This window comes from Tachyglossus aculeatus, chromosome 6 (assembly GCF_015852505.1).
Source record: "Tachyglossus aculeatus isolate mTacAcu1 chromosome 6, mTacAcu1.pri, whole genome shotgun sequence".
In the NCBI taxonomy this organism is placed as follows: Eukaryota; Metazoa; Chordata; class Mammalia; order Monotremata; family Tachyglossidae; genus Tachyglossus; species Tachyglossus aculeatus.
This window is the reverse complement of record NC_052071.1, coordinates 51,449,350-51,471,962: the sequence shown is the minus strand read 5'-3', so window position 1 is coordinate 51,471,962 and position 22,613 is coordinate 51,449,350. Positions and strand designations below refer to the sequence as shown.

Below are 22,613 nucleotides of genomic sequence, written 5' to 3'. Positions count from 1 at the left end.
GAGGTTTATTCAAGCAAGAGTGTACTGTTTGCAATTAGCGAATTTATTACCTTCTTGTAATCAAGATTAAACCACACCCTCAATTAGTGATCCCTCTTATCCATTTTACATTGCAATATTGCTGTTTGTTTATTCTTATCCTATTATTAATGTATGCAAAGGGACCCAATCCATTAAATTGTTATAAACAGTGGATCATGATTCTGAATAGCCTGTAATAGCTATTTTTCAATTTTGGTGTTGGTTCTTGAAATACAGCCTGTAAAAGAGTTGGAATTCTATCGAGAAGAAAATGAATGTTGCCCCCTTAGCAGGGAAACAGTATATTTATGGTCCTAGCCTAGTGACAAGAGCACGGGCTTGTGAGCCGGAGGTCATGGGTTCTGATCCCAGCTCCTCCACTTGTCTGCTTTGTGACCTTGGACAAGTTACTGAACTTCTCTGTGCCTCAGTTACCTCATCTGTAAAATGGGGATTGAGACTGTGAGCCCCACGTGGGACAACCTGGACAACCTGATTACCTTGTATCTACTCCAGTGCTTAGAACAGTGCTTGGCACACAGTAAATGCTTAACAAATACCATCATTATTATTATTATGTTTTTGTTTTGGTTCTCTCCTTTTTTTGTACTTGAGCTGAAGCAACAGTTCTTTCTATTGCCTAATTAATGCATGATTGTTTTTTATTTTAAAATAGTGTTTTTCAAGAGTGTGGTTAATTTTTGTATTATGTTTTAGATAATACATTTTCACACATTTAATACTTGTATTGACATTGTTTTTGAAAGAACTTTCCCTCATCCTTTGCAGTGAAAAAGACACTGGAAGTTACAGAAGAAAAGAAAATAGCAGTACCGAAGAAGAAAGTGAAAGAATTGAGAGTTTTGGATGCAAAAACAGCCCAGAACCTGTGTATGTAACTTTTTTGTCATTAATCAGCCAGTCGTTTTTAATGTACCTCTGCAAAACATCGTTCTCTACAGTGAATCTTGTTTTCTCACATTTTTCATTTCCAGGGTTCCTAATTATCCAATAATCCCATCTAATCATATTCTTCACTGTGCAGGATAGTATTGCCCTTTATGTCCAAAATGCTTCATGTCAAAGGTGTCCAGAAGCAGGAAACCACTCGAGGACAGAGATCATGTCTATTAATTCCATTGTACTCTTGTCAGACAGGAATATGTACCTCATCTCTCTTTTTCTTTGCCTCTTTCTGCCTTTTCTTTCCTTTCCCCTCAAGTACAGCAATTTCACTTACCAGAAAAAAAAACTTTTTAGAATAAGTATAGGATAGATTTTTTATCTTTGAAATTGTACTCCACAGTTTAGGGAAGCATTAACAGTACTTGAAAGAATCTCCAGATTCTTCTGCGTAATCACTGTGTAATGCTTCCACGCTTGGGGAAGCAGTGTGGCTCAGTGGAAAGAGCACGGGCTTTGGAGTCAGAGGTCATCGGTTCAAATCCCGGCTCTGCCACTTATCAGCTGTGTGACTTTGGGCAAGTCACTTAATAATAATAATAATAATAATGTTGGTATTTGTTAAGCACTTACTATGTGCAAAACACTGTTCTAAGTGCTGCGGGGAACACAAGAAGATGAGGTTGTCCCATGTGGGGCTCACAGTCTTAATCCCCATTTTACAGATGAGGGAACTGAGGCACGGAGAAGTAAAGTGACTTGCCCAAGGTCACACAGCAGACATGTGGGGGAGGTGGGATTCGAACCCATGACCTCTGCCTCCCAAGCCCGCGCTGTTTCCACTGAGCCACGCTGCTTCTCTGTGCCTCAGTTCCCTCATCTGTAAAATGGGGATTAAGACTGCGAGCCCCACTTGGGGACAACCTGATCACCTTGTAAATTCCCCAGTGCTTAGAACAGTGCTTTGCACATAGTAAGCGCTTAATAAATGCCATCATTATTATTATTATTACGCAGTGCATTAGGCATTTTATTTTTCATTGTCTTTGTCCATTAAATCGAGAAGCATGTTTCCAAAATGCTAGGTGTTGCTCAGATTTCTTGTTCTTTCCAAAGATGGTTTGGTTACATGATCTCATCATTAATAGGAATCCCATTTACTCCCCATGATTTTTTTTTTCTCCCACTTCACGTAAGGGCAAGGGAAGATGGGCCAGGATGTGTGTTTGCTGATAGTTGGGCAAAGCACTTCCCAGTGTCCAGTAGAGATTGGCAGTCCTTCCATCCCTGTGGCATTCTGTCTCCTCCCTCCTCTTCCCCAACCCCTGCTTCATTCAGTCTCCCTCCCAACCCCACAGCATATCTGTAATTTATTTATATTAACGTCTGTCTCTCTTCCTGCCCCCAACAGAGTGTCAGCTCATTGTGGGCAGGGGATGTGTCTGTTCACTCTTATATTGTACTCTCCCAAGGGCTTAGTACAATGCTCTGCACACAGTGAGCACTTAATAAATATGACTGAATGAATTGCACAAAACACTAGCAAACAAGGCAATCAGGCAATCCCTCAATAATATTTACTAAGCACATATGGCCTGCTTTGCACCGTCCTAAGTGCTTGGGATGAATACAATGGAATTTGTAGATGTAGTCACTTATCAATATCTCTGAAAAAGCTTGAATGCTTCAGTTGCATTTATTTTCATTCATTTTGTTGCATTTGTTTATTGAACGCTTACTGTGTGCTTGGGACACACTTCCTTCCACCTTCCTTCCTCTCCCCCTCGTCCCCCTCTCCATCCCCCCATCCTACCTCCTTCCCTTCCCCACAGCACCTGTATATATGTATATATGTTTGTACATATTTATTACTCTATTTATTTTACCTGTACATATCTAATCTATTTATTTTATTTTGTTAGTATGGTTTTGTTCTCTGTCTCCCCCTTTTAGACTGTGAGCCCACTGTTGGGTAGGGACTGTCTCTATATGTTGCCAACTTGTACTTCCCAAACACTTAGTACAGTGCTCTGCACACAGTAAGAGCTCAATAAATATGATCGATTGATTGATTGGGAGAGCACAGTACAAAAAACAGACACGTTTCCTGCCCAAAGTGAGCTTTTTACCTCCTGAATGCATAGTACTTATATTTTTAAATCAAGAAAGCAGCCTTAAAGTATGCAACAAACTCAGAACTGTTTGGATTTAAGGTTCATCGTGAGGTGCACTTTGTCAAGTGGGTACACCTGGATGTTGAACTATTTTAAAATGTCAGTATTCTCTGACTCTTAATGCTGAAGATGCAGATCAATAAATAATTCTTCTTCTTCCGTAGTATTTCTCTTAAAGTAAATGTGCCGTTAATCTCATCATCACTGAAATCGATACTGATTTTTTCAGTTTTCCTTGGAGATCCGGTTTCCCCTAAGTTAAAGCCAGAAGGCTTTTTCAGTGACCTTAGTCAAAATGTTCGGAAGTGAAAACATGAATGATGAATAATAGCTTTTCAAATATATGTGAAACCTCAATATAAGTGTGTACAAATGTCCAAAAATTGTATCCTACTGAGTGATTGTTTCAGCCAGAGATGATCCTGTGGCTACATGATTCATTCATTCATTCATTCAATTGTATTTATTGAGCGCTTACTGTGTGCAGAGTGCTTGGGAAGTACAAGTTGGCAACATATAGAGAAGGTCCGTACCCAACAGTGGGCTCACAGTCGAGATGATAACCTACATCAGCAAACGAATTATTTTTTGTGTACTTGCTCATTCACATACTCCCAAATTCTTCTCCCGTGTGACCCCGATTCTCTTCTTTGCTTAGCGGACAGTCACATTAATGTTGGCCCTGTATAATTGACTAGAGATATGTGAATCCATATAGAGCTTGAGAAAGGGAATCAAACACTGACAATCCCAAGGCTTGGAAGAGAGCAAAGGACATTGATTGATTGATTGAGTGTCGTCAGAGCTGGAAAGCTCCGAGAGTACAAAAGTGGCGAGGAGTGTGACTGCCCTTTAGGACAGGTGGTCATCATCATCATCATCATCATCATCATCATCAATCGTATTTATTGAGCGCTTACTATGTGCAGAGCACTGTACTAAGTGCTTGGGAAGTACAAATTGGCAACATATAGAGACAGTCCCTACCCAACAGTGGGCTCACAGTCTGAAAGGGGGAGACAGAGAACTAAACCAAACATACTAACAAAATAAAATAAATAGAATAGATGTGTACAAGTAAAATAAATAAATAAATAAATAGAGTAATAAATATGTACAAACATATATACATTTATACAGGTGCTGTGGGGAAGGGAAGGAGGTGAGATGGGGTGGATGGAGAGGGGGACGAGGGGGAGAGGAAGGAAGGGGCTCAGTCTGGGAAGGCCTCCTGGAGCAGGTGAGCTCTCAGTAGGGCCTTGTCCTAAATCTTTGGTGGCCGAGGCCTCACCAGAGCAGGGCATATGTTCAAGAAGCTCTTGTATCGGGGGCTCTGGTCAAGGGATTGCCCTTAGAGAGGAAGGAGTGTAAGGGTTAGGTCAGGCTACTGAGCAAGGAAGACCTGGAGTCACTCTTTGGTGAAACTATTGTCATGTCTGCCCAGTCTATTACACTTTAGTTTTCTCCTGCTATAAGGAAGCACTTACTGTAACAATAATAACAACTGTGGCATGTATTAAGCACTTCCTATGTCCTAAATTCTGGAGTAGATGCAGGATAACCTAGTTGGACACAATTCCTGCCTCACGTGGGCCTCACAAGCTAAGTCCAAGGAAGAGCAGATATAGGATTTCCATTTTAAGGATGAGGAATCTGAGGCCCACAGAAGGTAAGTGACGTACTAGAAGTCACCCAGTAGGCAAATGACAGAGCTTGGTTTAGGAGTCCGGCCCTCTGACTCCCAGGAATGGGATTTTTCCACCAGGCCACGCTGTTCGCCGTTTCCAGTCTGTTGACTAATCTGTGTTCTTCCTGGACCAAAGCAGTGCGTTTCTGGTGCCCAGCAGAGAATTTGACTTTAATTCAGTTTGTGCTAAGAGCCATATCAGAGAGGCATATCAGATGTCACTCTTTCAGAGCTACTAAAAAACCCTGCCTGCTAGATTGCTGGGATCCAGGAGTTGACTGGTCCCAGACTGGAAGAAATTTTTTTTTTTAATATGACAGTGCTTAGCCAAGGAATTTTATACTGAGAAAATGTTGATGATAGTATGATTTAAGCGTAGAACGATGCAGCTTTTTTGATCGATTGTCAACCAAAGAAAAATTACTTGAGCTAATAATGGGACTTGAGAGAGGTGTGTGGGCTAGCGCAGAACTTTGGCTAAGAAAATTTTACTTTTGAATTAAATGTCTGCTAAGAAATGAAAAATTAAGGTAAAAAAGCTATTACTGTAAAAGACATTTAGGATTAATGTGTAATTTTTAGGGGTAATTTGCAAAATTATCATAGTGGGATATAATGATATATGACCAATTAAATAATTCCTCACAAAGGAAATGGGGACTAAAAATATAAAGCAGCTAATAGAACTTCTCAGGAACTCCTGCAGGGATGCACTGAACATTCATGACTCAATTCCTTTAATTTCTTTACAAGGAAGAATCGGAGAGATAAGGACAAATAGTAATATTAGGACTTAGGTGTTCTGTGTGTGTGTGTTTAATTGCATGCATGAGAAGCAAGAGCTGGTACTTTGAAGTAGTTGTGGGGGAGTCAGGCTATCTCTGCCCTGATCTGTAAATCTCTGGAATGGAATTTCCCAGTAGGTCTGCCTGGTCTAGGTGCCATTAGTGGAAGTGAACAAAAATAAGCAAATTAACAGCAGGCTTTATTGTATTCATTTTGCAGTAAAGGAACTAGAGCCGTAAATATCGTGTAGAAAAATCCTGTCACTTGGCTAATAAAAGAGCCGATCCGAGAGTAACAGCTTCTGCCTGATGAAAATCTTGAAGGGTGAAATAACGTTTTCTGCCTTGTTGAAATGGAAATGGAGATTTCCAAATAGAGTGTGTCTTAAGTTGACACAATTTGTATTTTTGAATTTCAGCTATCTTCCTGGGATCATACCGCATGCCTTATGAAGATATAAAAAACATTGTTTTAGAGGTTAATGAAGATGTGTTGAGTGAGTCCTTGGTTCAGGTAAATCAAACTATCATTCTTTATATTGTCTTTGAATGTGTAGCGAGTGTGGTGTGTGGTTAAAAAAATAAACATGAAGAATAAATGTGAAATAATAATAAGTGTGGTATTAAACACTTACTCTGTGCCAAGCACTGTACTAAACGCTGGGGCAGATGCAAGATTACCAGGTCCCGCAAGGAGTTCACAGTCTAAGAGAGAGAACAGATATTGAATCCCGGGTTTACAGATGAGAGAACTGAGGCACAGAGAAGTCAAGTGATTTGCCCAAGGTCACACAGCAGGCAAGTGGCAGAGGTGGGATTAGAACCCAAGCCCCAGACTCCCAGGACTGTGCCCTTTCCACTAGGCCCCACTACTTTTCATATGCTATTGCAAATTATAGTACTAAACTAACAGGAAGAGTGTGCTGTAGAATTACTGACATGAAGGCATTCTCTCATTCTCTCCATGTTGTATGTCTGTCTTTTATTATAATAATAATAATAATAATGGTATTTGTTAAGCACTTACTATGTGCAAAGCACTGTTCTAAGCGCTGGGGGGATACAAGGTGATCAGGTTGTCCCACCGTGGGCTCACAGTTTTAATCCCCATTTTACAGATGGGTAACTGAGGCCCAGAGAAGTGAAGTGACTTGCCCAAAGTCACACAGCTGACAGTTGGTGGAGCCAGAATTTGAACCCATGACCTCTGAATCCAAAGCCCATGCTCTTTTCACTGAGCCACACTGTTATGTTTCATTTGATTTCATGTTTGTTTTAATCTAAGACATTCTTAAAAAGAAGACTAAAAATATAAAAGACGTTAGTTTTAGTTGGCAATTTTAAATAGTGCTAGACTAAGAAAGAACTGGAAATAGGAGGGGACTGAAAATCAGGGAACCCTGTTTATATTAATGGCTCCACCACTTGCCTGCTATGAGATCTTGGGCAAATCACCAAACTTCTCTCTGGCTCAGTTTCCTAATCTGTAAATTGGGAAACAAATTAGCCATACCATTTCACTGTTAAATCTGTGAACACCATGTGGGACAGGATTATTTTGTATCTATCTTAGGTATTAGAAGGTACTGGGCATAGAATAAAGGGTTAAATCAATATTCTCACTATTAGTCAAATAGTTAATCACAATTAATCACAGTGTTAATTAGGCCAACACACTGTGCTAAGGGCTGGGGTAGATACAAGATAGATGCAACATGGTCCCTGACTCGCGTGTTTCCCACCATCCGAGAGGTAGGAAATACAGGTATTTTATCCGTAGATTAAATCACATAGACTGTTTTCCTTAAAATACTTTTAAAACTGAAGACCAAAATGAAATATGTCCGAGTAAATTAGCCCGGGAGCGACGTTCTCCAACAAATATTTTCCTACATTGTAAATCCACAAAACCATTTCTCGTCATCTCAGTGTTGGGATTCCACCTGTCACATTTTGCTGGTTTACAAACTCATTGGCCAGGTCTGCACTAAAGCAGTTCTCACTCTGTGGACCCGCTAATTCCTTGTTTGGCTCCTTTGGCAGGAAAGTCAGGCAGAGAGTCCTTTTATTTATCCAGTCTGAAACAAAAAACCAAAAACGAAAAAAAAAAACCCAGCTGCAAACCTAAAGGGCTGGGAGCTAAAATACTTGTAACCCCTATTAACGTGGGCATTTTTCTCCTAATGTTGATGCAACTTGGCAAGATCCTTAATGGATTTGAGTGTTCTGAAATAGTCTAAAAAATGTGCAATTTATTCTACTCCCCGTCTAAGTCCGGGCCAACATTTTACTTGATGAATAAAATTTCAGTGGGTGGTGGCCTCTGAAGTTGAAAAATTCCCATGTGACTGACACTACTTTTTAGAAATTTTAACATAAAGAAATTGCTCACTTCCATTTTTCCCCAAAGTAATGTAATGTGTGTGTGTGTGTGTGTGTGTGTGCGCATGTGCCCAGAATAATATCTATTGTAGACTAGGCAGCAAAACCCAAAAATCATAAATATTTTCAAACTACTTCCCAAGGTTTGCTTTTCGTCTCCAAAGGGATGTGTTTTAACTTTAGTCCAGTTCTGAATGTCTTTGCCCTTCAAGGATTTTGTTTGCGTAGACCTTTCTTTAGGACTCTTATTTCAGCAGCAGAGCTCTGAGTCCCACCCATTCCTTGTCTCTCTCAGTGATAATTAAGCATGATAGCATTTCAGTGATATTTTAAATGACCAAAATGATGGGCTGCAGTAAACTGAGTATGTTTGCATATTTGGGTGAAAATATACAAGACACTATGTTGATACCAGATTTTGCTAATTGATGAAATAGATTTCCAAGTTTCTGCAAAATTCTTACAGGAAAAAAAAAATTGGGGGGGGGGGATTCCTTCGAGGTTTTTGGAATAATGGTCCATTCATTAATTCAGTCGTATTTATTGAGTGCTTACTGTGTGCAGAACACTGTACTAAGCACTTAGAAAGTACAGCTCAGCAACAAAGAGACAGTCCCTGCCCACAGCGGACTCCATTAGACCAGTCATCTGTAGAGACAGAAATTCCGCCAAAGAAGTGGGGGGTATTTGTGTATTTGACTCGAAGACAGGTATTTATTTTGCCTCATTCCTGTGCTTTTATATGCTCAAGCAAATAATCCTACTTCAACCCAGCCCACATGCTTTATTAATGCCTACCTATTCACTGTACCTTAATCTCGTCTACCTCTCTCTGCCGACCCCTTACCCACTTTCTGCCCCGTTGACAACTCTTCCCTGTCTATAGGACAAGCCACTATTCTCCCCACCCTCAAGTTATTATTAAATCACATCTCCAAGAGGCCTTCCTTGACTAAGCCCTCATTTTCCCTACTCACTCTCCCTTCTGTGTCACCCTGGCACTTGGATTTGTAACCGTCAAAAACTCGCTCTTCACCCTACTCTCAGTTCTACAGCACTTATATATATATATATAGATAGATAGATAGATATAGATATAGATAGATAGATATAGATATATCCAAAATATATTTTGTCTCCCCCTCTAGACTGTAAGCTCCTTAGGGTCAGGAAATTTGTCTACCAACTCTGTTGTTCCGTATTTTCCCATGTGCTTCATATATTGCTCTGCATAGAGTAGTAATAATAATAATAATAATAATAATAATAATAATAATAATATAATAATGGTATTTGTTAAGTGCTTATTATGTGCGAAGCACTGTTCTAAGTACTGGGGGACATACAAGGAAATCAGGTTGCCTCACATGGTGCTTACAGTCTTCATCCCCATTTTACAGATGAGGGAACTGAGGCACAGAGAAGTGAAGTGACCTGCCCAAAGTCACACAGCTGACAAGTGGCAGAGCCGGGATTAGAACCCATGATGTCTGACTCCAAAGCCCGTGCTCTTTCCACTAAGCCACACTGCTTCTCTAATTGATTGCAAGCTCCTTGAACCACTGGAGCTTTATAACTGTAGAAGCAGGTGAATTTTAGAAAGCTCAGGTCAACATCTTGTGATTCTTCCAGTTCTTCCACAAATCCTTTCAAAAATTGGGATTAATTTCCTAAGGGCATCCCTGCATGTTGCTGTTCAAATCTTTCACTGTTTCAGAATATACTGTGTAGTGCGAGGGGGTTTGCATCATCATTGTGACTCCGAAACTTCCTCTGATTAAGCCATTCCGGACTTTACCAGTAGTAAGTCAGGATGTTCATGCATATGGAATTGTAAAATGTATTTCTGTCTTCTGTCTCTCTAATCAACCTGTTTATTAAGTCGTCGACCCTCATTATTTTGCACAGGTCTCTGATTGTGCCTATCTTCATGTATTTCGCAGTATTTGATGACTTTAGAAGACTACAAGTATACCAATTAAGGATATGATGTTAATATTGTTTTAGAACTTCTATACGTATATTCCCCGTTATTATAATATGTATTCGGCTTGATCATTTTCGTAACTTGAGAGAAAAATGAATCATTAGCAAGAAAAGGAGTGGATATTAGATTTTTCTACCAGCTCTTCATGATGAAGCGGTGAATTAATGTCTCCCCCTCTAGACTGTAAGCTCCTTAGGGTCAGGAAATTTGTCTACCAACTCTGTTGTTCCGTATTTTCCCATGTGCTTCGTATATTGCTCTGCATAGAGTAATAATAATAATCATAATGGTATTTGTTAAGTGCTTATTATGTGCCAAGCACTGTTCTAAGTGCTGGGGACATACAAGGGAATCAGGTTGCCCCACGTGGGGCTCACTGTCTTCATCCCCATTTTACAGATGAGGGAACTGAGGCACAGAGAAGTGAAGTGACCTGCTTGATATGCTTTTGAAAAAATTTAAAACTTCCTATTTTCTTCCTATTATTGCTAGTTACTACTGTAACCATAACATGTGTCAACTCTCTCTCTGAAAGAAATTTATGAATACTACAATAGCAGGAGCATCCTGCTAAATGCCGTGTACTTTTTATTTGATTTTTAAATGCTTTGGCATTTACTCGTTCCTTGCTGGTCCCCAAAGGTGAGCTGCCCACTCTGCTACATTTCCTCATGTTGAGCGGCCCTGGGGTAGCGGCTGAGGTAGTAGTGGTGCTGTGAGGCCTAGGAGACGCTCGCAGGGTATCACTTCACGGCCCAACCACAGAGCCGAGGTGGTGAAGATTTCCGTAACTCCAGCCTCTCCTCTCCCTTCCCTTTCCCCCTCACCCTCACGCTGATCAGTGGAAAGATCATTGGCTTGGGAGTCAGAGATCATGGGTTCTAATTCCGGCTCTGCCACTTATCAGCTGTGTGACTTTGGGCAAGGCACTTAGCTTCTCTGTGCGTCAGTTACGTCAGCTGTAAAAAGGGGGTTAAGACTGTGAGCCCCACATGGAACAATCCGGTTACTGTTTATCTACCCCAGCACTTAGAATAGTGCTCAGCACATAGTAAGAGGTTAACAAATACCATCATTATTATTATTAGGGTTAGTGACGTTCACATCTAGCCTCCTTCTCTCTCCTCCTCTCCACCAACTCTTCCGAAGTCTTAGACATTTGGGCCTTTTGACATGGCAGGGACTGTGACTCTGTATAATAATAATAATAATTAATAATTGTGGTATTTGTTAAACGCTCACTATGTGCCAAGCCCTGGTCTAAGCGCTGGGTTAGACATAAGATCAATCAATCGTATTTATTGAGCGCTTACTGTGTGCAGAGCACTGTACTAAGCGCTTGGGAAGTACAAGTCGGCAACACATAGAGACAGTCCCTACCCAACAGCGGGCTCACAGTCTAGAAGGCGGGCTCACAGTCTAGAAGATAATCATGTTGGACACATTCCCTGTCCCTCATGGGGCCCACAATCTTGATCCCCATTTTTACAGATGAGGTAACTGAGGATGGAGAAGTAAAATGACTTGCCCGAGGTCACACAGCAGATGTATGGCAGAGCCGGGATTAGAACCCACGCCTCCTCACTCCCTGGCCTGTGCTTTTTCCACTAGGCCATGCTGCTTCTCATCCTGTATCATCCATGTATTTCTTTCCCAATGCTGCCTATGTTGTCCAGCTAATTATCTGGATTCCCCTTACCAAGTACTGCGTGGCCAAGAAAGAATGTGCCTATGTCTTTTCATTTGCAGCTCATCTCTTCTTGATGCCCCCAATATTTTGTACCTGTCCCTAGTTTTGAAACTGTGTGGTTTTAGTTGCTTAACATCCTACTCTCTGTCATAGCCTTCAAAGTAAGTAAAATAAATGTACCTTTTCTCTTCCCCCTAGAAAGTACACGGGGAGTAAAATAAATTAAAGCAGAATCCTTTACTAGTCATTCAGCATGAATTATTTGCTCTCTGTGAGTGGCTCTCTGTGACTGTTATAATTTCATAATCCCTTGTGCAAAAGAGGCAACTATTTGGTCACAGATTCCATTTTTTGGATTATTACTGTGATGCTATTTTTTACCTTTATATTTTAAAAAATGAAGGAAATGAAGGCAAGAAGTCTTTGCATTGGAAAAAAAAAAACCTTTCAGAAATTTTTATTACATTTCAAAGTGAATGCATTTCCACTACCTTTGTATTTTACATATAATTCTGGTATGCAGTGTTGCAAATGTTGAAAGCTAGAGACTGCTGAACATTTGATTGGCAAAGAAAAACAAATATATGACTTGTTTACAAAATTTGTTCATTCTGTTATTGTTTTGCCTGGAATTTCAAATGCTCAGATTAAGCTACTGACTGTGACAGAAAACTATCAGCTATTAAATTTCAAATGTCCCAGTCAAGTATTGTTTAAAATACAGAGCACCGTTATTTTGAAATCAGAAAGACAGTTTTGTTTTGTCATGTCAGAGCAATTTTTTTCTTTTATATTCCACATGATATTACCAAAAGATTCTGTCGGATTTATCTCAGAGGCCAGTTCTGTTGCAACGTTGATCTCTGTTATTCAAATAAAAGAGTGGGGTTCTTCTTTGACTAGATATGTTGGCATCTGGAGCTAGTGTATTTATTTTACTTGTACATATCTATTCTATTTATTTTATTTTGTTAGTATGTTTGGTTTTGTTCTCTGTTTCCCCCTTTTAGACTGTGAGCCCACTGTTGGGTAGGGACTGTCTCTAAATGTTGCCAACTTGTACTTCCCAAGCGCTTAATACAGTGCTCTGCACACAGTAAGTGCTCAATAAATACGATTGATGATGATGATGATGATGATGATGATGATGATGATGATTGGTTGAAGAGATGGTCAGCCTTTACCCTGGGATGATCTCTAGCCTGAAGAAATTAGGGTCTGGTGGCAGTATCCTTTTCCAGTACTCACTGTTTCCATTTTTCTAGTAAATCCTGTTTATTGATACTTTGGCACAAGCCAGAATGACTTTAGGGTGATACATTTCAAGGTCTCATGGGTACCCTTTAACCCACAATAGCTCATTCCCACATGGATATAGATAATTTAGATATTAGATTTTAGTAGGCTTTTGGATATCTGGACGGGTAAACTCCTTGAAGGCGGGGGACATAACTACCTAACTTTATTATACTCTTACAAATGCTTAGTTCAGAGGTCTGGGAACAGTAGGAGCTCAGTAAAAATACCGTTGGTTATTCGATTGAGTTACTGGTGGATAGTGGATGAAAATGATGAGAGGTAACTGTTAATATTGGCAACAACATGCAAATAATGGGTGAATAGGGAAGAAACCCTGTCAGAAGATGCTAAGACTAATCAATCAATCAATCAATCGTATTTATTGAGCGTTTACTGTGTGCAGAGCACTGTACTAAGCGCTTGGGAAGTACAAGTTGGCAACATACAGAGACAGTCCCTACCCAACAGTGGGCTCACTAATCAAAGGTATGAAGCCTGTGTGGTTAATAATGATGGTACTTGTTAAGCGCTTACTATGTGCCAAGCACCGTTCTTAGCGCTGGGGGGATACAAGGTGATCAGGGTGTCCCACGTGGGGCTCACAGTCTTCATCCCCATTTTACAGATGAGGTAACGGGCCCAGAGAAATGAAGTGACTTGCCCAAAGTCACACAGCTGACAAGTGGCAGAGCCGGGATTAGAACCCATGACCCCTGACCCCAAGTCCGTGCACTTTCCACTGAGCCACGCTGCTTCTCTCACACTGCTTGTGGTGGCTATGCCTTTTCAGAAGCACTCCAGATTAATCTTTCGAATATCAAGTATCAAAGTAATTCATTTGCCATTAACTGGCAAGGTAAATAAGATGACATTGAAAAGCAAACAAAAAAAAACCCTACTCTTGGCACACTTAACTTGAAAATATCATAAAACTGTGGTCATGAAAACTGGCACGGACTGGCATGAAAATTATCTAATAAAACAACACTACTTTTCAAGCTATTTTACAGCTTGAGACCTAAAATGTGTTTATTTCTTTTCATGCAAATTCAAAAATTCCTTGACCTTCCTCTGATCGTCTGCTGAATTTTTGGAAAAACGTCAATGTGATTGCCTAATTTTTCTCTTGCTTGATGTGGATCCTTGAATTTCACTTTTGTTTTTTCACTCAAATTAGGAGTTAAGATTTCTGCTGCTGGAAGGATTTGAGGTCTTTTGGTCAATTGAGTTGAATATTAAGTTTATTTTAGAGGGACACCTGATATTTTAACAACCGGCAATTTATTCTCTTTCTATTTATTTTATTTAAGTCGGTTTGCTCTGTTAATGTTAGGCAGTATGAATATGTTTAGGTAATCGTTGATCTATAAAAACCTAAATCAGAATGTAATGTGTATTAAATCAGATGGTTGAGTTTCAAGCTTTGTTCATAATACTTGGTGTGAATTGGAAAAAAGTTCTAAAGATTTTGTTGTAATTTGGATTTTTCTTATGTCAATATAGCATGCTTACTCTCTTTTTTTCTCCCTTCCTTTCCCTCCTTCCCTCTCCTCTTTCCATCTCTTCTTTTCCAATAACTGTGGTATTTGTTAAGCGCTTACTATATGCCAAGCACTGTTCTAAGCACGGAGGTAGATACAAGGTAATCAGGTTGGACACAGTCCATGTCCCTCATGGGGCTCACGATCTTTATTACCATTTTACAGACCGGTAACTGAGGCACAGAGGAGTTAAGTGACTTGCCCGAGTTCACACAGCAGGCATCCCCACGTCTTTTCAGCAGACGTCCCCACCTCTTTTCAACCATGCATGTGAGAAACATAAAATATGCTATATATTTATAATATTTCCCCAACATGAAGTTGTGAAGCAGGGAATTGATCTTTATTTCACTATGGGAATTTATGAAGGGAGAGTAGTAAAGATTGTAATAGTATTTGAGTGTTTACAGTGTTTGGAGCAGTGTACTAAGCACTGGAAAGGAATACAGAGACCAGAATTAGACACCTTCAGGGGACTCACAAATTAAAAGTAAATATGTGTTGAGGTGACATACTCATAAGGAGAGATGAAAGAAAGCACTAAGGCAACATGAAGAGGAAAACAAAGATCAGCAGGGTACTATTAATTGTTCTTATTGAGTGCTTACTGTGTGCAGAGCACTGTACTAAGCGCTGACTTTTCCAAACATGTTGGTAGACATGTTCCTTGTCCACAAAGAGCTTACAGTCTAGAGGGGGAGACAGAGGAATGTATCTGGTATATCGGGCCTAGGAGTCAGAAGGTCATGGATTTTAATCCTGCCTCCCCAACTTGTCTGCTGTGTGACCTTGGGCAAGTCACTTCATTCCTCTGGGCCTTAGTTACCTCATCTTTAAAATGAGGATTGAGACTGTGAGCCCCGTGAGGGACAGGGACTGTGTCCATCCCAATTGGCTTGTAACCATCCCAGGGCTTAGTACAGTGTCCAACTTGTACTTTCTAAGCACTTAGTACAGTGCTCTGCATACAGTAAGCGCTCAATAAATGCGATTGAATGAATGAATGCATATAAGTAAGCACTTAACAATTGCCATAATTATTAATTATTATTATTGTTGTTGCTGTTATAGTGTACTCTCCAAAGCACTTAGTACAGTGCTTTGCTCACAGTAAGTGCTCAATAAATATGATTGACTGACATTAATATGAATAAATAAATTAAGGGTATGTACAGAAGTACTTTGGGGCTGAGGTGGGGGGAAAAATGGTACAGATCAAGCAGGAGGGTGATGCAGAAAGAAGTGGGAGGAAGAGAGAACAAGGACTTACTCGGGGAAGGCCTCTTGGAAAACATGTGATTTTAATAAGGCTCTGAAGGTGGGTAGAATGGTCTGTAGGATGAGAAGGTGGAAGGTGTTCCAAGTCAGAGGCCGGACATAATAATAATAATAGCAATAATAACAATAATAATAATAATAATAATAATAATAATAATAACATTTATTAAGCGCTTACTATGTGCAAAGCACTGTTCTTAGCGCTTGGGGGATACAAGGTGATCAGGTTGTCCCATATGGGGCGCACAGTCTTAATCCCAATTTTTACAGATGAGGTAACTGAGGCCCCGAGAAGTGAAGTGACGTGCCCAGAGTCACACAGCTGACAAGTGGCGGAGCAGGGATTTGAACCCATGACCTCTGACTCCAAAGCCTGGGCTCTTTCCACTGAGCCATGCTGCTTCTTTAAACGAGTGGTTGGCGGTGAGGTAGACAAGATCGTGGTACGGGGGAGGAGGGAGTAGATGAATTTTAGAGAAGTGATGTGAATGTGCTGGGTCATAGCAGAGAAGCAGCATGGCTCAATGGAAAGAGCCCAGGCTTTGGAGTCAGAGATCATGGGTTCGAATCCCGGCTCCACCACAAGTCTGCTGTGTGACCTTGGGCAAGTCACTTAACTTCTCTGGGCCTCAGTTACCTCATCTGTAAAATGGGGATTTAAGACTGTGAGCCCCACATGGGACAACCTGATCACTTTGTATCCCCCCAGCGCTTAGAACAGTGCTTTGCACATAGTAAGCGCTTAACAAATGCCAACATTACATTACTTAACTTCTCTGGGCCTCAGTTACCTCATCTGTAAAATGGGGTTGAAGACTGTGAGCCCCCCGTGGGACAACCTGATCACCTTGTAACCTCCCTAGTGCTTAGAACAGTGCTTTGCACATAGTGAGCGCTTAATAAATGCTATTATTATTATTCTCTGTTCCTCAGTTCCCTCATCTGTAAAATGAGGGATGAAGGCTATGAGCCCCACGTGGGACAACCTGATCACCTTGTATCCCCCTCCAGCGCTTAGAACAGTGCTTTGCACACACTAAGCGCTTAACAAATGCCATCATTATTATTATTATTAGCGACTCAGCAGGGTTAGATGGAAGGGTACAACGTGGTTGAATGCTTTAGAGCCGGCAGCGTGGCTCAGTGGAAAGAGCCCGGGCTTTGGAGTCAGAGGTCATGGGTTCAAATCCCAGCTCCGCCAACTTTTAGCTGTGTGACTGTGGGCAAGTCACTTCACTTCTCTGCGCCTCAGTTACCTCATCTGTAAAATGGGGATTAAGATTGTGAGCCCCCCGTGGGGCAACCTGATCACCTTGTAACCTCCCCAGCGCTTAAAACAGTGCTTTGCACATAGTAAGCGCTTAATAAATGCTATTATTATTATTATTATTATTATTAAAAGAGCAAAATTCAGGGGGAATTTAATGGGCAGTAGAAAGTGTCTGCTCTCTTATGCACATCTGGGAGCATTAGTAAGGGCATAAAGAAGGAGAATTATCATCCCTGATTTCCAAAGCCAAGACAGGGTGCCTCAAGAGAGGGTGAGGTAGAAAAGAAGCCATCGGAGGAGTGGAGGGAAGTTTGTGGCCCTTAGTTTAAGTTCCAGTTGATGGAAAACAGGGAAGTTTCACAATTCCCTCACAAACCCGCACGGGGCAAAATGCTCCGATAAAACCTTGATCCGCATCAGCATTTTTGAGCACCTACCTAATATTTTTTTTCCCCATTCATTTAATTTTCATGTAATAGTTTCATCCTCACGTCTGCCTATTTGCGAAGTTTATGTTCATTGTTAACTAATAAAAAGACAACGGAAGATTCAGTGACTTAAAAGAAAAATCTAAGGATATAAATCAGATTGAAAAAAGAAGTCATCCTTTAAAATGTGGAGTTCTTGCAGTTAGAATAAGTGTCTGTATTGAAATTCATTAATTTTTATGCTGCGGAGTACAAGGCTACGTGCCAAGGAATGATGATTTAATTTTTCTTAATGCAGTTTAAGGGGCATTGGAGTTTGCTGCTGAGCTTTAGAAAGTAACATTTTAATAAAGTAAATGTGTGGTTCAGAGCCTGAAAAAGACTGTCATTTATTTTATCCTCTGTGACGGTTGAAGAGCTAGGGAGCCAGTTAATAGAATAAAACTCAGATATTTTGGCTTTGTGGGAGGAAATGGAAGTTGAATATTTAGAATTTTGGTTCTTGATTTTTTTTTTCAAATAAGCATTTCAATACAGGACACAGCTAGCCCAATGAAAAGTAACCTTAACCACTTACTTCCTCTAAAGTTATGTCATTGGCGTAACATTTCCTGTTATTAAATGCATAATAATAATAATAATGATGGCATTTATTAAGCGCTTAGTATGTGCACAGCACTGTTCTAAGTGCTGGGGATGTTACAAGAAGATCAGGTTGTCCCACAGGGGGCTCACAGTCTTAATCCCCATTTTGCAGATGAGGGAACTGAGGCACAGAGAAGTTAAGTGACTTGCCCGAAGTCACACAGCTGGCAATTGGCATCTCATGACCCTGGACATTTCTCTCTTCATTATTTCTTCTGAATCTCAGCAAATTATAAGAATTGTTACTAACCCAGTGTTTTTTGTGAGCCATCTTAAAAATGTTCCTATGGGAAGATCTTTTCCTTTTTAGGCTATTTTTTCTCTTAGTGATTTTCAAAATTAAGCAAAGGAGCATTCATTCATACTTTTTGAGCATTTTACTATAATTTGCTTATAATAATGATGACATTTATTAAGCGCTTACTATGTGCAAAGCACTGTTCTGAGCGCTGGGGAGGTTACAAGGTGATCAGGTCGTCCCACGTAGGGCTCACAGTCTTAATCCCCATTTTACAGATGAGGTAACTGAGGCACAGAGAAGTGAAGTGACTTGCCCAAAGTCACACAGCTGACAATTGGCGGAGCCGGGATCCTGCTAATCAAATCTAACAGTATAGCCAAGGAGCAATTTCCACAGTCTAGGTCACGTTTGTAGATTTTAGGGGTGCAAAAGAGATGACTGGATATCGGATGGTTGAATTTTACGCACATAGTTGATCTGATGATGTTAGCCATATTGTTCCACCAAAATGCTACCGAAGAACATTTATTTATATTAATATCTGTCTCCCCCTCTAGAGGGTAAGCTAACTGTGGTCAGGGAGCGTGTCTGTTAAATTGTTATATCATACTCTCCCAAGCGCTTAGTACAGAGAAACAGCGTGGCTCAGTGGAAGGAGCCCGGGCTTGGAAGTCAGAGGTCATGGGTTCTAATCCTGGCTCCGCCACAAGTCTGCTGTGTGACCTTGGGCAAGTCAGTTAATTTCTCTGAGCCTCAGTTAAGTCATCTGTAAAATGGGGATTAAGACTGTGAGCCCCACATGGGACAACCTGATCACCTTGTATCCCCCCCCAGCGCTTAGAACAGTGCCGTGTGCATAGTAAGCGCTTAACAAATGCCGTTATTATTATTATTACTGTGTGCCAAGCGCTTAGTACAGTGCTCTGCACACTAAGCGCTCAACAAATACGATTGAATGAATGAATGATTGAATGAATGAATGCCAGGCACTCTACTAAGCACAGGGGTAGATACAATACAATTTGCCTTCCCAGACTGAGCCCCCTCCTTCCTCTCCCCCTCCTCCCCCTCCCCATTCCCCCGCCTTACCTCCTTCCCCTCCCCACAGCACCTATATATATGTATATATGTTTGTACGTATTTATTGCTCTATTTCTTTATTTGTACATATTTATTCTATTTATTTTATTTTGTTAATATGTTTTGTTTTGTTCTCTGTCTCCCCCTTCTAGACTGTGAGCCCTCTGTTGGGTAGGGACCGTCTCTATATGTAGCCAACTTGGACTTCCCAAGTGCTTAGTGCAGTGCTCTGCACACAGTAAGCGCCCAATAAATACTATTGAATGAATGAATTTGCCCCTGTCCCCAATAGACCTCACAGTCTTAATCCCCATTTTCCAGTTGAGGTAACTCAGGCACAGAGAAGTGAAGTGATTTGAGCGAGGTCCCACAGCAGACAAGTGGCAGGGCCAGAATTAGAACCCAGGTCCTTCTGACTCTCAGGCCTGTGCTGTCTCCACTAGGCCACACTGTCAAGTGACTATCAAGTGCTGTCTGAAAGGGTACGGATGCAAGGGCATGAATAAATACTATTAGAGAAGCAGCGTTGCTCAGTGGAAAGAGCACGGGCTTTGGAATCAGAGGTCATGGGTTCGAATTCCAACTCCACCATGTCTGCTGTGTGATCTTGGGCAAGTCACTTAACTTCTCTGGGCCTCAGTTACCTCATCTGTAAAATGGGGATTAAGACTGTGAGCCCCACGTGGGACAACCTGATCACCCTGTATCCACTCCAGCGCTTAGAATAGTGCTTTGCACATAGTAAGCGCTTAACAAATGCCAATTATTATTATTATTATTATCATCCTTTTGCAAGGGATCAGGTCTAACAACTGCAGTATACCTTCCATTCATATCATTAGCTGAATGGATAATAGACACAGATAAAAGACAAAAGGAATGCCTTAAGCATGAAGAGTTCTGTTTGTTTCGAATTTTTCACAATCTTAAAACTCCTTTGCGTGATCAGCCTCAATACCATTCATTTTCAGCCCGTAGGTGGTTTACGGTTTGGCTTCCAAAGTGCAAATTGAGACAATAATAAGAGAAAAGATAACGAGCATTGCCAAGTGTGTAATTTTGATAAATGGCTTTTAGTTTCATCACAAATCACAGACAATTTCATTTAAAAAGTAGTAGATTATTTCTTCGAATAGGATCATGACATTAGCAGGCATTAAATTTTACATGCACAAAGTATTTGAAAGGTTGTTTTTTCCCCCATCTTAATTAGAGAAGTTGTAAATATATCGGTGAAGCTTCATTAATATACAGCACAACTAGAGTACTTTGAGGAATTTACTGGAACTGAAATTGAAATTTGCTTAGGTTCCCTGCATTTTGTTCAGCTACTCTTTAGAAGTTGAGAAATGTGTTAGGGGCAGAGATTCTACAATTTTTCCATTCCCTAAAATAACTCTTAAAAATTTACTATCCATTCATCCACATGGAGTTATGAAATTATGGAATCTTCCTCTAGAACTTCCGGTCAGATAAAAATTAGTTAGAAACCAAATCAAAGAAGACTGTTTTTCCCCTCAAGTTATTGGGTAGACTAAGGGCTGGATTTTGAAGCTGCCAAGATGCATTTTTTGGGATTAATTTTGGATATATACATACACACATATATGCACTATATATATATATACATATATATATATACATACATATATATATATATATATACCTAAAATGTTAAAACCAATAGTTTTCTCTGTGTACATACACACACTCACATGATATTTAAGCACTAAGCTCTGAGATAGATACAGACAGGTAATCAGGCTCTCAGTCTGTGCCAGAGAGAACAGTTGATGAATCCCCATTTTGCCGATGAGGGAATTTAGGCCCAGATAAGTTAAACGAATTGCCCAAGGACACAAGCAGGTAAATAATAATAATAATAACAATAATAATAATAATAATAATAATAATAATAACATTTGTTAAGTGCTTACTATGTGCAAAGCACTGTTCTAAGCGCTTGGGTAGATACAAGGTTATCAGATTGTCCCACGTGGGGCTCACAGTCTTAGTCCCCATTTTACAGATGAGGTAACTGAGGCACAGAGAAGCTAAGTGACTTGCCCAAAGTCACCCAGCTGACAAGTGGCAGAGCCAGGATTTGAACCCATGACCTCTGACTCCAAAGCCCGGGGTCTTTCCACTAAGCCACGCTAAGTAAGTGGTGAAGCTGGGATTAGAATCCAGATCATCTGATTCCCAGGCCTGTGCTGTTTCCACTAGGCCAGGCTACTTCTTTCTAAAGGAAAGAGAAACTTTCCCCATGGTCTTCCACAGGCATTTCAGGACATTAAAGAAAATGCAGAATGTTGTACTGTGGATGTACATTTAATGGAACGGACTACTGAAACTTAGCCACAGACTGAGTTAATGTGTTTATGTTCGAAGGCACATATTTTTTTCCAAGATTTGCCACTTCCTATTTTAAGGGTTGTTCATTGCTCTGTAATATCATTCTAAAGTGATCATAATGTACTTCTAAAAGCATCTCATAATGCAATTTAGTGACTATGAGAATGTACAGAGCAATAAGGCCAGTGAATTCTCTGTGAAGCCAGTCTAATTTGACCTTTTTTTTCCAGCCTGCTATCCCCTTCTATGCAGTTAGAAGCCAAAAAATGAGAAACTATTTTAAAATGAAGCACAATGCACTGTGGCTTTATAATTACTAAATTTAAAATGTTTTTGAGTCATTTTTGCTGTCATTTGAAAGAAGCGTCAAAAATGATGCAAGGTCCAAAAGGATTGTCCTCTGGTCTTTTCCCCCAATTTTGCACTCTGTTCCTTCTAAAAATGACTGCTGTTCTTCGTATTCTAAAAGAAAATTGCTTATGTCACATAAGTGTGGTAAGAGAAGAGTCTACTCCATGCAAGGCACTGAATAAGTGCCTAAGAGATACAACAGAAGCACAAAATGACAATGTTGCAAAAGGAGTTTACAGTCTAATCAGTCAAACCAAATTCAGTGCCATTCATTTTTTTTTTTAATTGTATTTAAAAAACCAAATTCAGTGCCATTCATTTATTTTTTTAATGGTATTTAAAAAGCACGTAGTGTTTCCTACGTGTCTTGCGCTCTTCTAAGCACTGAATACCAGTCTAAGCTCTGAGCACTAAATTGAGCACTGAGAACTGTTCTAAACCCTAGATTACTTATTGAGTATTTACTGTGTTTTGAAGTCTGTACTAAGTATTTGGG

The 22,613-nt window shown here is 40.2% G+C and overlaps 1 protein-coding gene across 4 annotated transcripts in view; it reads left to right on the top strand.

Annotated features, from left to right (window-relative positions):
* The window catches only part of DIAPH2 (diaphanous related formin 2), a 786,157-nt gene that overhangs the window by 310,841 nt on the left and 452,703 nt on the right, over positions 1-22,613 (top strand). For all 4 annotated transcript variants that reach the window (XM_038747818.1, XM_038747822.1, XM_038747820.1 and 1 more), the window contains 2 exons: positions 811-912; positions 5,990-6,084. In XM_038747818.1, coding sequence (XP_038603746.1) covers positions 811-912; positions 5,990-6,084 — 197 coding nt within the window. The remainder of the gene's footprint in view (positions 1-810; positions 913-5,989; positions 6,085-22,613) is intronic.